The sequence below is a fragment of the Poecilia latipinna genome, unplaced genomic scaffold, assembly GCF_001443285.1.
Source record: "Poecilia latipinna isolate Pla-1442-1.1 unplaced genomic scaffold, P_latipinna-1.0 Scaffold684, whole genome shotgun sequence".
NCBI lineage: Eukaryota > Metazoa > Chordata > Actinopteri > Cyprinodontiformes > Poeciliidae > Poecilia > Poecilia latipinna.
In genome coordinates, this window is record NW_015113300.1 from 220,960 (window position 1) to 237,857 (window position 16,898).

At 38.8% G+C, this 16,898-nt stretch overlaps 2 protein-coding genes across 2 annotated transcripts; one reads left to right on the forward strand and one right to left on the reverse strand.

Moving 5' to 3' along the window:
- The first annotated feature begins 437 nt into the window (after nt 1-437).
- On the forward strand, nt 438-12,209 carry nuak2 (NUAK family, SNF1-like kinase, 2). The gene is made up of 6 exons (XM_015044639.1): nt 438-930; nt 6,722-6,842; nt 7,190-7,341; nt 8,217-8,282; nt 9,301-9,553; nt 9,649-12,209. Exons 1-6 carry the CDS (start codon nt 727-729, stop codon nt 10,671-10,673), a joined length of 1,821 nt encoding a protein of 606 aa, XP_014900125.1. The 5' UTR covers nt 438-726; the 3' UTR covers nt 10,674-12,209.
- Nucleotides 12,115-16,635, reverse strand: ccnd3 (cyclin D3). The gene is made up of 5 exons (XM_015044644.1): nt 16,166-16,635; nt 15,870-16,085; nt 14,583-14,745; nt 13,754-13,893; nt 12,115-12,782 (listed from the first exon to the last, which is right to left on the reverse strand). Exons 1-5 carry the CDS (start codon nt 16,388-16,390, stop codon nt 12,594-12,596), a joined length of 933 nt encoding a protein of 310 aa, XP_014900130.1. The 5' UTR covers nt 16,391-16,635; the 3' UTR covers nt 12,115-12,593.
- Between the last annotated feature and the right edge of the window lie 263 nt (nt 16,636-16,898).

Sequence of the window (16,898 nt, forward strand, 5' to 3'; positions counted from 1 at the left end):
CCGCTGAGGGACAACAAACATAATTTCTATTCTATTCTATTCTCCAGAAAGAAACAACGCGTATCCTCCAAACAATGTTGAAGATATTATTATCACATTAATTTAGGATCTTTCGAGGTAAATGTGCTAAACAAATTTATATCCTAGAAAAGATGATACACTTTAACAGCATAATAAGATAAAAGTCTTTATTTTTCTTAATTTAAACGCTATATTCGCGCTCTGGTGCGCTACTGACTTCTCAATTTATTAATGGCGTTTGTTCTATCGACCTGTGCGTCCCGACTGGGAGAGCAACAACTTGAAAGCAACCAAAGTAGGTGAAAGAAAATCAAGAAATGCTAAATAAAGCATAATGCGAGGAAATAGAAACACAAGCAATGAAACTGATAAAAGAGAAAGAAAAACTGAGGGCACTCTACTTTCACAGACATCTGATCCGCCACCTGAAACGTCTCCTCCCCCGCTTGACGTAGCGCTGTGCGGGCGGTGCTCCCTCTCTCCCCCGCTTACATGTGTACCTGCATATCTCTGCGCTTCATGTTTGTCTTTCCTCAGCGTTTGGTCAGAGTTCTCCACGGGAAGAACAGACCTCTTAGATTTAATTTCAAACCAGACCAGAGAGAACCACGTCGGCTCCGGAGTCCCTGGGATGCGTTTTATAGCAGCAACACCTGACTCTGAAAGTAGGTAACAAAGACCCCCACCACCACGGTGCGTGTCAGCATGGATGGCCCACACGCTGCCCGCTTCCCACCCGATGACAACTCTCATTTTGGGAAAACTCCGTCCGAGCTGCCCGCTAAGAGGCAAGCCGTGAAAAGACACCATCACAAACACAACCTGAAGCACAGGTACGAGTTCCTGGAGACCCTGGGCAAAGGGACCTACGGAAAGGTGAAGAAAGCCAAGGAAAGATCTGGCAGACTGGTGAGATGCAGCATATTATCTTCTCTGTTTTTGTTAATAATGTATGGCCACACACCAGGTTTGCAGCCTGCCTGCTCACCACCTGTTGTTTACAGGTAGAGGGTTGTTCTTATGAGTCCGCCAGCAGGTAGTGTGTATTTTAAATTTAAGTAAGAGGGGAACACTGTAGGGAAATCGGGATGTTTCTCCATGAAATGCAGAATGGGTGTTTTTATTTCTTTCTTTCTTTCTTTCTTTAGTTTTTAATTATAAAATAAACAGAATTGCAAAACATGCATTGAATCCAAACCAGTTGTTTACTTACCAATCAGGAGCCGAGTTTGGCAGCTGTGCAAATACATTGGACAAACTGAGACCTTTCACAACAACAGCTAGTACTTGCAGCTACGTGTAACTTTTTGGAGAAAATGTACACAACAGCCAAGACACTGGTTCATTTACATCAAACCTTTATATAATCAAGCCTTGATGTAATCAAGCCTTATCTACACATTGTGTCTTGATTAGGAGGATGCAGTTTTTGGCGCATCCTCCTTTTTATTTTTGCTTGAATAGTGTAATGTAGTAAAGCTACTCTTGAATATAAAATGTCTGAATACTCTACTTCCCTGAATGTAGGACAAAAATATTTTAATCAAAAATGCACCAAGCACAGACACTAACCTGCAGTTTATGATAAAGTAAGACTTGTTTGTACGCTTCATTGTTTCAGTGCTATTTGGAGGTCAAGTGTACAGAAACATCATTTATTGCAAGTGGAAGTACTTTACCCTGTTCTTAGTTTATACACCTTACCGATATGTCATACTTTTATACTAAAAAAAATAGGAAAAGTATTTCTTACCCTTAAATTTATTTTGTAATGATATAGTATTTGTCTTTAAAACACCAGAATTGTCACATAACTTTATATTTTTGTCTGTCTCATGACATCATTTTGAAAATTTGAATCAGATGCATAGCATATGAGTAGCCATTTTTATCAAATACTTTTTACTCTCTTGTATGGTTACTTTTTACTTCTAGTTGAATACAAATATGTGGAAGTAATGCAACTCTTCTCACCTTTGCAACTAGCTGAACATCATCACTTTGACTTGACACGCACACATGCGTCATGGCACAAAGGCATTGTGTTGGGCTGACAAAAGCAGCTTTTCCCCTGAAGGAGTCTCTGACAGGAAAGTTTAGAAACTTTCTTTCAAACTTCCTGATTCAGGAAGAGGGGGATGTTCAGGTGAATACCGATTCCCTTTGATACAAGGAAATGAGAGGCATTTAAAAGAAAAGGTAAGGAGGAAAAAAAAAGCTAAAAATGGGAAATGTAAATTTTATTCCCTAATATAATCTGACTCTACTTTTAGAGAAAAAAATATTAATGTTTCAGTTTAACATTTTATGTTTTTAAACAAGAAGTTAAACATTTGGTTTCTGTTTCCCATTAGTAAAAACAGTTATGGCTAAACTGAGAAAAAAACAAATGGTGTCGGTGTTTACAACGTAAAATAATTTTAATAAAATGCCAGAGAAAGTGGAATAAGCAACATGGTTTAGGAACAAAGTACCGGCCTTCCCCCTCATTCTGCTGCACACTGCCGTTTAGCTGAATGAAAGATGGCTTCTACACTTTCACTTTGTCTACAAGAAAAATAAATTTGACTTGCTGTTTAAAGGGGTAAAGATAAACTAATAATTTGAACATTATGGATAATAATCACATTAACTTTAAAGGCACATTTAGCTTATGTTTATATTATGTGTTTAATAACATAAGTAATGTAAATGACTCATTATTTGTACAATTTATGCTTTTCTGTGTTAGTCATTTCCACTCCTAACTAATTTAGGTAATGTAATATATTTTTATTTAGGTTTATTTATTTATTTGGTGGTATTTTTACTCAAGTCTGGTTCAACAAATGCATGATTCAGTGCCTGTTTTTGTTTTCAGCAAACAGGACGTCACAAGTGAAAGCAGGGATATTTTAATGGTTTAGTTTCAATTATCTGCTTTCATTCAGGTCACTGCTAAAAATAACAGGCTGGGCTCAACGTTCATGTTTTTCTTATCGGATCTTTTCGCCTTTTACACATGGCGTGTAGCATGAGCGAAAGCCGTTTCATCTCAGGAAATTCCCTGAGATTCTTGAAGCAAACATGCAGTGATTCAAGTTCAGTCTTGTCTACACGCCCTCTCTTCTTTCTCACCGTCTGACCTGACTTATCGCAGAGCAGATCTTGAGAAATGAGTCGGTGTCTGAGATTCATTCCTGTTGACGAGTTTCCTGACACAATATGCCTCGGGTCTTTTTAATGATAAGTCCGTCTAAAGAGAAGACAAGCCAAACGTACCAAGGGTAAAAGAACAAGGCATTATTTTTCGATAATAAATGCTCAGTAATGGTAACTGGTTTGACCCGGACAATGGACGGCTGTGTCTCTCTTATCATGTCACTGCTGCTGCCCCTGTTGTCTGTTCACATATTTTATGACATGATCCTGTTTAGGTTGGGGGTCAGTATATGTGAAGTGCTGCTAATCACATACCAGGAAAACTGTGTAGGTTTGGCCCCTACATTATTCACTAATTCTGAATAAGTTTGGTTTAATTTTAAGGCAGAGCTTTACTAAACTGCTTTTAAAGTTAATTTATGACGTACTCAATAGAATCTATTGTGGAATTCTACAAATACTTTTACCTACGTCAACATTTCATGACAAGGATTTGCTTAAAGCAGGTGAAATGATTTTATCTGGTCTAGACTTAAGGTCAGAGATTATAAAAGACTGGGAGGAATTTTTATTCTATAATGGAAGTTGCATAAGCACTGGTTTTTATTATGACAAGAAAAAGAAAGTGTCCAATTAAAAGTGAATGACCTGAGCTGAAGTTTTAAAGAAACTGCCTGGTTTGCTAAATAGTTTCTGTGCTGTAAAAATGTCATCACATTTCCTTTTCACCTTAGTTAAATATGAATAAAATTACCTTTTAGTTATTTCTGACTATAACCTACATGTGCAAAACTTTAGGAAGGTGATCACAAGGCCTATATTTTCAGTTGCAGATGAAGTAAGAATCTGCCTGGTTTGCTAAATAGCGAAAGTGTTTCGCTATTTGGCTTCAATTTTATCGTGTTTTTTGACCAGCAGGGAGTGAAGATAATATATCAGTTAGTTTACTTAATATTTTCTGCGTCAATCAATTAAAACAGAAATATTTAATTAGCATCACAAATAAGTTGGAAAGCTCTGACATTTAAGGTTATTGTCCTATAAACCCATTATTCTCTTGTTTCCTAATTAGCTTCAGGTTAGCGTAGTACATTAGCTTTTTTTGATTGTTTAAAAAACTAGCCAGCAGTTAAAAACACCAAAAACTTAAATCTGCTCTCTGTTTACAAGATACTTTTGTTTTTATCACATTAATATTCAATCAGTGTAGTTTAATAATAATCCAATCTTTTTTTTTTACCTCCTTCTGGATCAGATGGCACAGCTAGCTAGCAGCTATTAGCTAGCTAGTATTGGTTATTTTGTAGTCATGGATTAAAGGTTTGATTTTTGTGTCTCTTTGTAGGGAATATCATATTAAGACGCTATCATCTATTTTAATTTGTCTCGGTTTTTCTGCTCATCGATTTAGAGCAGAAACCCTAAATTCCAGATCACAAAAAATGTTGGCTTAATTCTCGCACCAACAGTATTGGTTATTCCTTTGGAAGGAAAATGGCTGGTTTTGATTTAAAAGAAAAAACTTAAGCTTTACAGTTTTGTGCTGTTCAACTAATAAAACAGTTATACATTGATGTAATTGCAGATATTTATATCAATCTGATAGCTTTTTGTTAGCTTGTGACTCAATTAGTATAACAACCACTATTTTCTTAATAATGCTAATGTTATAGCTATACTCTTTGGAGTTTGTGGTAATAATTTTGTCAAACATGCTGTGTGATATTAAATATGAGAGTATAAATATTTACCATTTGTTGTTAGTCAGTTATATTATGGCTTAGAACCAATAAACTTAAATTAGATGATAAATATTCTGTCTCCTCTCCTTTTACAAGGGGAGGAGCCATAAAAAAAATTGCTGTTCTTGACATTACAAATAAAAAACTAATTTTTTTATTTGTAATCCAGCAGGTTTATCTCTGCAAACCAACCTTTTTTTTTTTTCTTTTATCACAGCTAGCTAGCTGATTTTGCCGTTACTGTGTTTGTAGGTTAGATTTATGATTTGTGTGTATTTGTACAGAAAGGCAATGTGAAATTTTAACATTTTCACCACTAGTTGTGTATTGTGTGAAGCAGATTGGCCTCCAACAAAGACAGCACAGAGTCTGAAAACCCCCACAGGGGTGTGAGGTCGTCACGAGTAGGATTTCACACCCTCTGAAAGCTATGCTAACAAATGCAGGAAACGGCCAGAATCAGGAAAAGGAGTCAGTGTCGTGGTGTGAATGTTGTGCTGACCCCTAGAGAAAGAGCTACGCCAGACAGTCTGACTCACGACAAGAGACTGCTGCGTGTCGAAAGTGATTTAGCAAGTCGCTGCTTTACTCATTCTCCCGAGTCTTCAACCTTGAGGGTTTAGAGATAAGCAGAGAAAAAGGAGGACACCCCACCGGCTGGGCCATCTGCCGCCTCATGACACCCTGAGCTTTGGGCAGACTGATGACGCACACAGAGGAATCCCAGGCATCTGGGCTGCAAATGGACAACCAGGACATACAAACATGAATGCAGCCTTTTCAAAGAAAAACAGACTCCATAGCTCCCGTTCAGACGTTCTTCTAAGGGCTCCAGATAAAAAAATGGTGGAAAATATTTATTTTTCTTCTTGCATTCCTAAATATTTAGTCTCGTGTTCATTTGGCCTATTTAGAAAAAGCTCTGCAGAAGTTTTTGGTCCACTTCCCTCAGCTGGTGGTCAAGAATTTCATTGTTTCAAAATGACGGACAAAAAGCATTACTATTTTTGTACCTTTCTTTTTCTTACCATTAAAACAAAACATTTCATATACTGTATACAGTTCCTCAAAGGATGGCATACGAATGTTTTGTCATAGTCAAGTATTTTCATAACGTTATACAAACAAATGTTACCTAAAATCTAAATGTAAATGTGTTTTAATTCAACAACAACTTTTTACTTCTGAAAAATGTGGCATAAAATGACTAAAACTAACCAAAGGTATGAAATAATGGAGCACAATGAATCAGGACCAGGGCTGAATACTGATTTTAATGTTTAGTCTTAGAAAAGCTACTTTTTTTGCTTTTAATGCAAAGATTTTTTTAAAAGTCAGCTTTTTCTTTTCATATGAAATTGTAAATGATGCTGGTGAAATTCAAGTGAACATCTTGCCCGAAGCTGTTTTCATAGAAAAATAATTTACATGAACTCACTTTGGAGTCACTTGTGACTGCAATGGTTGTTTTGTTTTTTAATGGATTGTTATTAGCCATGCTGGGTAAGACATTTCCACTGTGTGACAACCTCGAATAAACAAAGGTTTCACTGTTTCTCTGAAATAATGCAGTAGTTTACTCCACTGTGGGTATTTATTTCCTAACCAAAAAATTGGTCGCAGTAGCTTTCTTTCTGCTAGCCAGTGGTTAGCAACAGGTAGGGGAGGGGCAATGTTTAATAAATCTTCCTTTCCTCAGCCTCTCATTAAAAGGAAACCGTATGATGGCAAACATAAAATCCTCTATGCTCTGTAATAAAAAAAGATGTCATAAAACACGTTAATTCAAGCATTTTGTCCCATTTTTTTTCTTTTAGGTGGCTGTAAAATCGATCAGAAAGGAGAAGATCAAGGATGACCAAGACCTGGTTCATATTCGGCGAGAAATTGAGATCATGTCCTCACTGTGTCACCCCCACATCATAACCATTTACGAAGGTACGAATTTACTCCTACTTCCCTGAGAGTTTAGATTTACCAGGTAGTGTTCAACATTTTCAAACCGCCAGCTGTAAGAAAAACAGAAAAAAAAGACATCTTGCTGTGAGAGACGGGTTTGAGAGTTTAGTCACGAAGGTCTTTGTGTTGAAGACTTGATGCGGTTATATAAGTGCTCAGTACCGCAGCAGCTCTGAGATTATGTGTTGACTCTTTTGTCCTCTGTCACCAATCGACTCTAATGAGACGGTCATTATCAGTGCTTCCTCATCCTTGTTATAGAAACCTGTAACACAGCGTCTTAGTGTTGTAAATATTTAAGCAAAGGCTGCTTTCTGCTTTCGTAGTTTTCGAGAACAAGGACAAAATTGTGATAGTGATGGAGTATGCCAGCCAGGGGGATCTGTACGACTACATCTGCGACAAGAAAAACCTCTCCGAACACGAAGCTAGGCACTTCTTCAGGCAAATCGTATCTGCTGTGCACTACTGCCATCAGGTAAGAATGTTTCGCCCATAAAATCATAATTCAAACACCATAGAAACGGGTTATAAATTTTCCACCTAAAAATGTTACATAAGGGGCGATATTTCCCGTCACCAGGCAGCTCTGAACAGGGAGGCTGTGAGAACAATGAGACAGAAATGAGCAGAGCTACCGTTGGGGCTAGAGGCCAGCTCTTCCAGAACACACACACACACACACTAACAGTTTAATGAGGGTGTGAATGGACACAACCCCTCCCTGACAAACACACAAGAGTTGGTTGTTTCTACGGCCCAGTCCAGCACAGTGACATTTAGGGCTTACTACATGTCAGGGTGAACAGTCTGCACTTTGGACTACCTTCATAAATGTTTGCTGGGATGAAACTTACTGCTAATTGCTTATCGTAGACGACGTCAGCCATCTGTCTTATTTTACTTTTATGGGGCACTCATCTCTTGTTAAATATTTAATCTTCCGTGCTTGCATAACGTGAAAGGTCATTGCCGCGTGTTTTATTACCTACAACGTTAGCACAAACTATTAGTTTTTACCTAGATGCATCTTGGATATAAACAAATACAACAAAACTCTAGAATGCATTATAATACTGATTGTGAAACGCAGCTTGGTGATGTTTTTTTTTTTGTTTTTTTTTTACTCCAAGGGAAACTAATTTGAATGAAAGGTATTCCCCCCTGCAGAGCGAAGCACAAAGACGCATAGCTGACATACTTGAAGAAAATGTTCAGTTTGAAAAAGAAAGAAATAACACTTTTGCATAATGTGGACATTTTAATGTTAACTAATGTACAATAATGAGAGTGAAGCTGAATTTTATGCTACAATTATGTCACATTTTTTAACAACTTTTTATTTCCTCCTAGAATGGAATAGTACACAGGGACCTGAAACTGGAGAATATTTTACTAGATGGCAACGGCAATGTGAAGGTATGCATGCTAGGTTTACACCCTGTTTTATTCACACGCAACAACTCGTGAAAGTTGGGAATATTTTACCAGCATTTTTCTTTCTCAGATTATGTTATACCAATAAAATGCATCAAAAATAAAATGCACCTTTCATAATTACTTTTTTTCTTATTTACAGTGGCTATTAAAATTGGATATTTGCCAAATTACCAAGAAGTAGTCTACAATTCGACTGAAAATCAAACAAACCAGTGAGGGGGAAATGTTGAAAATGAAAAATGAGGAGTAGCTGGCTGCATAAGTGTATAAACCCTTTGCTTTATAGACCGTGTGATTTAAATTCAGCTCTTGAATGTACTCCTCCCAACAATTAGTGTGAATCTGGCTGCCCAGGATGGCTGAAGGCGCTGCAGCCTTCAGTACTATTTCTTTGTTTTACAAGTAGGGTTGCAGTAGAAAGAACCTTTTTTTTTTTTTTTTTTTTTTTTAAAAATATATATATATATATATATTTTGCCACATTTCCACAAAATATGTTTGTGCAGCATACCCAAAGCAAAACATGGGTTTCCATCAAGGTAGATGTGAGTCTACCTTGAGTCACTGTGAGTCTGACTAAACATCACAATCAACAATGAAATGCTTCACCTGAAGGAAATTAAAGTTTTGGAATAGAGTATATAGAGCGGAAAACTGAATACGACACTTGAAGCGAGCCGTGGAGATGCCATTAAAATCTGAGATTTACACACTTATACAACCAGGTTACCTACTTGTTTTTGTACACGTTTTCCCCAAATATTTGTTTTTCAAATGAATTGTACAGAATGTATGTCACATTAAATGAGGAAAATGATTAATAATGCTTGTCACTTTACTAAATGTTGCGTGTATTCTTTAGACTCGCTGTACAGACCATTATTTAAAGACAGAATAATTATCTTCACTAAATAGTGTCTGTAGTAATGGAAAATGAAATGGTAATCTACTACACCAGGAGATATGAAGGTAATCTTTTGACTTCTTACCTTTTCAGATTGCAGATTTTGGGTTGTCCAACCTCTACCACAGAGATGAATACCTTCAGACCTTCTGTGGCAGCCCTTTATACGCGTCCCCAGAGATCGTCAACGGATGGCCGTACCGTGGGCCTGAGGTCGACACCTGGTCCCTTGGCGTGCTGTTGTACACATTGGTTCATGGCACCATGCCATTTGATGGGCTCAACCACAAAATCCTGGTGCAGCAGATTAGCACAGGGAGCTACCGGAAACCAAACAAACCATCTGGTACATCTGATGCTCTTCATTTGGATGTGTAATCTTATTTCTAAGCCAAACTTGAGCACTAGATCTATAACGTTTTCCTTCTTTTGCTCTCACAGATGCTTGTGGACTCATTCGTTGGATGCTCATGGTGAATCCCGAGCGCAGAGCCACAATTGAGGAGGTTGCGGGACATTGGTGGCTGAACTGGGGCTACCAGCAGCCGCTGCTCTGTGAGAGGAAAAACAGTTTGACAGAGCAAACCAGTTCACTGGTGTCTTCATCAAATCCCACTGGGCTGACCACTGTTGCTAGCTGGCTGCGGCGTACATCCAGGCCTTTACTGGAGAACGGCTCCAAGATGCGCTGCCTGCTCCGCTCGCAGGTTGGCGGAGGTGAAATAGTCCGGCAGCGCTCTCTACGAAGGTCCCAAAAGGAGAATAACGTCTCGCAGACGGTTAATGAAACAATCACAGACTCCCGGCCCTGTAAGGGTATTCTAAAGAGGCGCAATAGCGCAAAACAGAAGGCAATGCATGAAAGCCCGAATGTGGGTGTGGTGAATTCCCAGAACATTTCTCACGTCACTTCTCCTGCAGCGCTGCCACGTAAAGGCATTCTCAAGAAACCCGCAGAGAAAGAGTCGGGTTATTATTCTTCTTCACCTGAACACAGTGACTCTGGCTGGGTTCCACAAACTAAAGACTGTCCTTCAGCTCCAACCTGTAGAAAAGGTATCCTCAAGCGAAATGGAAAATTCTCTTCCGGTGGGCTCCAAGAGTTTGGCTCTCTGGATCAGCTGGCAGCTTCTTTACCAATAGGAGCCACCAGGTCCAGACCAAGCGGAGCCATCAGCGAAGACAGCATTCTGTCCTCGGAGTCCTTTGATCAGCTGGACCTGCCGGACCACGTGAGACCCCCGACACAATCCGACAAACCGGCCAAAACCAGCATGAGAGGCAGCGTCTCCGCAGACAATCTGTTGGACATAGCTGAGGACAGGGTTCTGGGGGACAGAGTGCTGAAACCGTGGGACTGCTACAGGTCCGGAGTGGCCGACAGTGCCTTCTCAATCAGTGACTGCGATAATGTGACAGAAACTTACAAACAGGCCATGGCTAAACGGGGATCTGCAGCAAGCTAAGGATCCGGCTACCGAGGACATGATGGCCAAGATGGGGCTTCTGGAAAACTTGAAGAATTACACCGAACCAAAACGGGAGGAAAAGCGTATAAAGATCTGAATATGTTTTAGGTGATTCATAACTGGGATTTAATCTATAAAATTAGACTGATTTTAATTGTATTTAAACTAAGCAGAGCTAAGGATCAGTTAAACGTCAAAGATTTTTGGGAGATGAGAGCTAAAGCTCAAACTTTCAGAGCTGTAACGTTCAGAGTGTCTCTTCATTTGTCTCACATTTTAACCAAAACAATAGTTTGGAAAAGATATTTCAAGTACAGCAGTCGACTGGACAACTTTCTCTTTTAATTGTCTCTTTATAACCAGTGTTTCACGTTGGCCTACTTTTCACATTTATGACCATTTATGACCTTTTGATTTACAAAGTTTTTTATTTCCGTTGGTGTACATTAACCCTGTTTTGACCCATTTAAATTTCAGTTTTGTGATCAGTATGTAGGTTAAATGTTAGGATTACTTTTCTGCTGTTATGGCTTTTATTGTGTGCAAACTGATATTTTGTAAACCAAAGAGTAAATCTACTCGGATGTTGGTGTGTTTTGTAAAACAGGAAGTGCCAAGATTATGTTTGCCTGTAAGTGAAATGTAATCTCAGTGTTTTGTTTCTTTTCATGTTTTCCCTGAAATTACTTGTTTGGATAATGACTTGAAAAAAAAAATAATACAGGGTTCAACAGGTGTGACCAGTCAAACCTGCTTTTGCCTTGCACTAATGCATAAACAGGTGGCTTCTGACTATTTGCATGCATGTGGCAGGTTCTAAGAGAGGGCGAGGCGCACCAAGGCTTTGTTTCTCGCACAAGAATAGAAACACGTGCTTGTTTGTCTCTGCATATCTACGTAAGGATTGGGCACAGAGTGTGAGCTGTTGGAATATCTTGACTTGTATCAGGGTAAAACTTGGAATGAATAACCATATATGCAGATGATATTTTTATTTAAGCCTAAAAATTCTCGCATATCAGTTTGGCTCTGGATAATATCGTCTACTGTTTTTGTTTTGTTTTTTTTTTTTAAGCAAGAAAGATGTTATTGTTTGGTTAAAAATGTATACAATACACACAAGTTGCCTAATTCCTATTGGTATTAAGTTAGGCATGGTAGAGCAATTTTTATGACCTTTAACTTTAATGTCAAAGCTGCATGTGTATGCTGCTGTTCAAAAAATCTTTTGTCTTTAAATTAATATGGTAGTTTTATTGTAGGTCATCAGGAACGGATCGCCTGCGTATGTGCACAAGAAATAATGTTTCAACTGGAAGTTATAGGGCAAACGAGCAACTTCACAAAGGCACTTTCAGTGAATAGAGTAAGGTGTATGTGGGCATTTTGACTTTTTCCTCTCCTCAGAGAAGGTGAAGGTTTGGAGGCTTTGCTCATGCATTTTATGATGTCTGTGTTTGCCAAAGTTTCCAGCTTGCCATTGGTTTGTTTTATCTACATTCCTGGGATGAAGAAATAAATAAAAAAACAACAGAGAACTAATTTGCTGACTAATGTTTGTGATCCACATGAATGTTTAGTTAATTTTTTAAATTGGACTCATTTGAGGTCAGAGTTGTTGGAAACGTGCAGCAACATCAGTTTCAACTGATCAGAGCAGCAGATGAGGTACAAAGAAACTCAAACACTACGGTAGAAAGTAAGCAAACATTGCTGTCAAGGTTGAAGTGCAGCTTAGTATCACAGACGATTTGCAAGCACAATCAGACTTTTTAGAACAGATCTTTGTTTTAAATATATAAATTCAACAAGTTTTCATCATAATGAGAAAATAACATTTAGAAATTGGGGAGTGGATATAATTTTGCTGCTTCCCAAATTTAGTCTTCTGCCTGCAGTTTAAATCATCTGAACAGTTCATGGCAGGGAGGAATGTTTGAGCTTGATTTCCTGAGATGGTGTGAGGATTACATCCTGGATGTCTGCAGGAGTGCAGCTGATCTCTGAACTGTGTGCTTCTCTCCTGCCAACTCCCTCCTGGAAACAGGAAGGCAGACTGAGCTCCAGCACGCTTCCTAACAGCTCGCAGCAGCAGAAGACTGCATCCTGTTCGGGGTCAAGAATCACAAACGGGGCAGGATTTAAGGTGATGGGAGAGCTTAACGTATGGAAATGCTCTGTTTAAGCATTCTTAGCAATACAAGTAGATCAAGGTCAATAGGAAAATCATCAAACAGTTAATTTATCCCATTAGTTTGAATCAAAGAGAGGCCTGAATCAATTCATTACACACAACAAGCAACACTGCTGAGAAAAAATATATTTGTGCCCTTGCAGATTTATTTATTTTTTGCTCTTTACTACACTTAAATGTTTCAGAACAGCAAGGAGAATCCACACCAACCTGGAACTGTCTGGTTTAGGTTTCTTAAACTTAATGGTGAACAACTCTGGCAGCATTTACAGCACAGGAAATGCCAGGAAGTGTTTGGATAAGTGGCAATGAGTTTTTCACATCTTTTTTGGAGAGTTGTTGTAATTAAGTCTCGTTGTAGGGTTTTATAGCATGAATGACCTGCTTAAGGTCTTACCAAAGTACCTGAAGTTCAGGTTTTGACTAAGCCACTCAAACGCCTTCAGGAGCAGAGGTGGACATGTTGTGTTTTCTTCAAATTACCAAGTTTGTTTATGCTTAGGATCACAGAATGATGGACGGACCAGCTGATTCTCTAGCTCTGTCTAGTTGAGCTCAGCTTTCCAAACAGTGTAGCTAATCACAATGGTTTAACAGGGGAGGAAATTCAATTTTCACATAAGGTGGTTTAAGCTTTTTGTCTGAGCAAATTTAAAAAAAATCATTTGAGCACTGCTTTTCAGATTTACTCAGATTGTCTGATGTTTAATTTTGTTAGAGTGGCTGAAACATTTAAGTGTGGCCAAAAAAAAAAAGAAGCAAAAACAGAATTTTTTTCTTGAGGTTGATAAGGAAGTTTGGGGAGAAAAAAGCTCCAAAACATACTGTTGACCGGGCAAAGTCAAAGCGATTGCAGCAAATACTGGTTAAATATTATCCTTACCAGATCAGCAGCCAACAGGCTGGCCAAAAACGTGATAACTGACTCTAAGCTGTGGCTGTCCACCATCTTTAGCCTCTGTATGGCGGTGCTCACGCAGGCACATGTAAGAGTAGAGGGCAGGAAGGACAAAAACCTGCAATCTGGAGACACAAAAAGGGGGTGAGTTACTAGAGATTTCATCATTGTAAGGATTTCTGAGATACTCAAGGCTGCAGGGTAACACTGAGTCACACCCTGAAAGACAAATAGAGAGAGGTAGTCCTTCCCCAAAGCCTGTCCACCTAATATCCTAATTGCTGCAGGCAGGAGAAATCGTGAGACAAATCCATTCTGTGTTTACGTCACAACTTTTTGAATGCCGCAAAAAGTTGAGATCCGGGAATTATTTTTACTGAAAGTGCTGTAACGTTATAGTCTGTCTGAAAGAGAACCAACTGAAGGCATCCTTGTGACCTGCTGCCTCTGGCACCATCACGGAGAATCGTGGGAACTGAGCCAGCTGAATAGTCGGACTCAGGTCTTTCACGGTGGGACAATGCAGGATTACACAAACTCAGCTCCCTGCCTCCAAAACAAAGTGCTGACACATCGTGACCACGGCAATGGCTGTTGCCACTGCAACTGTTCACTGCTTGCAAAGATGTTAGATTTCACAGGAGCAAAAAATGCTCGATTATATAAAAGTTATCAGCTATGCAGTCACTCAAAACGTAAAACAGACTCCTTTTATGACCAGATGAAATATGTGACCAAGCTAATCAATCAGCTTTTGTTCCTCTTTGCTGGAGCCAACCACCTCATGTGTAGGTAACAATGTTATGCAACTCACCCATTGTTGCCACAGCGATGTAGGAGTGAACATGTCGGCGGATGTGCTGGAGGTGAGGGGCCTGGACGAAAGGGAGAGCGTGAAGAATGGGCTCCAGGAAGTCAGAGGGGATCACAGAGGCCAGACACCAGTCTAACCTGGAAACCACCGCCACCTCCCACTGCTGCAACATACACATTCCTCCAAATCAACCTACCATCATAATCCCACTGCAAGGTCATTCACATACATGAGGCCACAGGTTATTGGCCCCCAACACCCCACGCTGACACCAAGGAAGTCATGTATGCATGAATACCTTTAAATGATCAACATAGTTAACACCATTTTGTTAACTATGCAAGCACATTCCTTGCATAGTTTAAAATGGATTCACAATTATTCTGACATTTCAGAATTATAACATTGTTGAAGTCTTGTATCAATGTGAGCTTCATTTTAAACATAAAGTTAGTACAACTAATGATTCATGTTGAGAATATTCTTAATGTTTGGGAATGTTCTTTATTATATACAAAGTAGTTTTCTGCACAGGGTTCCTGCAAGTTTTCCAGGTCAGATTCCCAGACTTTTCCAGACTCCCCAGTTCTTTGTAGGCTTTGTAGGCCGTTTTAGATACAAAGGTTCATTTTAGTGTATTTTTCTACCATTATCAGGCTGAAAGTATGTTACCGGAATCTGAATAAATTGGTGGCACTTTAATTCAAGTAATATGTTAATGTGTATCATGTACGTTTTTTGTACATCCCAACCAATACAACAGAAGCATTATTTTATTTATTAATATCAAAAACACTAATTTAGTTGATCATGATTTATTTGTAAAAGCAACAAAAAGCGTAAATCATCCAAGAGGATGAATGTTTTTTACAGGAACTCCACTTGCCAAATCTGGCCTTCATGGAAATAGATTACAGGAGGACTGCTGTTATTTTTATTAGATCAGTTCTGGAGACAAGTAAAAAGATAAATCTGAACCAAGTTGGCTCAAGAGATAGATTAAAATTGTAATTTCTTCAAAAAAATCAGTAACTGGTTCTAGTTAAATCAAGTTAAATTCCAAGTGAATACTTTTGCAAAGGGCTGTCTGCTAAAAAGAATAAATATATTTTAGAAGCATGCATTTAAATGGCATTTATGAGACTTTTTTTTTGCACTATTGTTACTTATTTTTGACTCTTCACCTTTTGTGGATCCTGGAAAATACATATTTTCCACAAAATATGAAGCAAAGTAAAAAAAAATAAATAAATAAAAAGGAAGAAAATAGAAAGATAACAAATTTACCAAAATATCTGAGACCGAGACAGAGTTGTCTGTGTAGATAGAAAGCTTGTCAGCTGTCAGGGGGACAGTTTCTCTCATTTTGGAGGCCAGGAACATGCAAGTCACCCCTAAAAGCTGCAGCTTGGACCTCTCGATAGGAAAACGGCTCAGGTAAGAGTCCATGTAGTGCACCGCCTGCGGAAACACCTCCTCTTCACACAGCTGCTCCTCACACACCTACCAAACAGTGGCTTTTGTGATTATTACATCAAAAATACTGGATGTATTTCATGAAAATTAAGACAAAATTGACATGCCTTTAACATCCATACGGTGACAATCCTCCTCATGTGCGGCTGGATGTCCTTCTGAACTTTCCCGAAGAAGCAGGAGGACACCCGGCAGGTCTCCTCCAGGGCCCGCAGGTTGTCCAGGACCCTGAGGTCGCCGACAACAGGGAGGTCTTTACCCGCTCTGAGAACCACACCCTGCGCTGATTCGTGGACAGTTTTTGCTCCCGAGTCATATTTGAAGCTTTCCATCTTTCCCTAAACGCTTTTGAATAACAAACGTAGCATCCAGCTGCCCGTAAAGACGTTAGCTAGCTTCAAAAACTCCTCTTTTTTTGGGCTAGCATTAGCTGCTTTGCTAAGTGTGCTGTTACCATGGTGACAAGAGCTAAAGGTCTTCCGCATACAGATTTCTTCCGTTTCTTACGGAAAAGAATAAAAACCACTGAGAAAGAGTTAACATTTGAAAATAGTCAAAATTCTGAGGTTAAATTAAGAACTCTGACCTTTATTCTCAGATTTTTGTTTTTCAGTGGCCCTACTACTCTTCCATATTATTTTTTGCCCCGCTCGCTGTTCAGATCATTAAATCATATCAACTTTAGTAAATAATAATAATAATAATAATAATCTCTCAAAATATACTTTATTTCTTACAGAAAAATGGTCAACATTCTGAGCTTTAGTCCAGACACACTTAGGTTATGTAGCAAGACAAAGATTAGTACCTATGTGTAAACCAGTGTTTAGTTTTGATAGC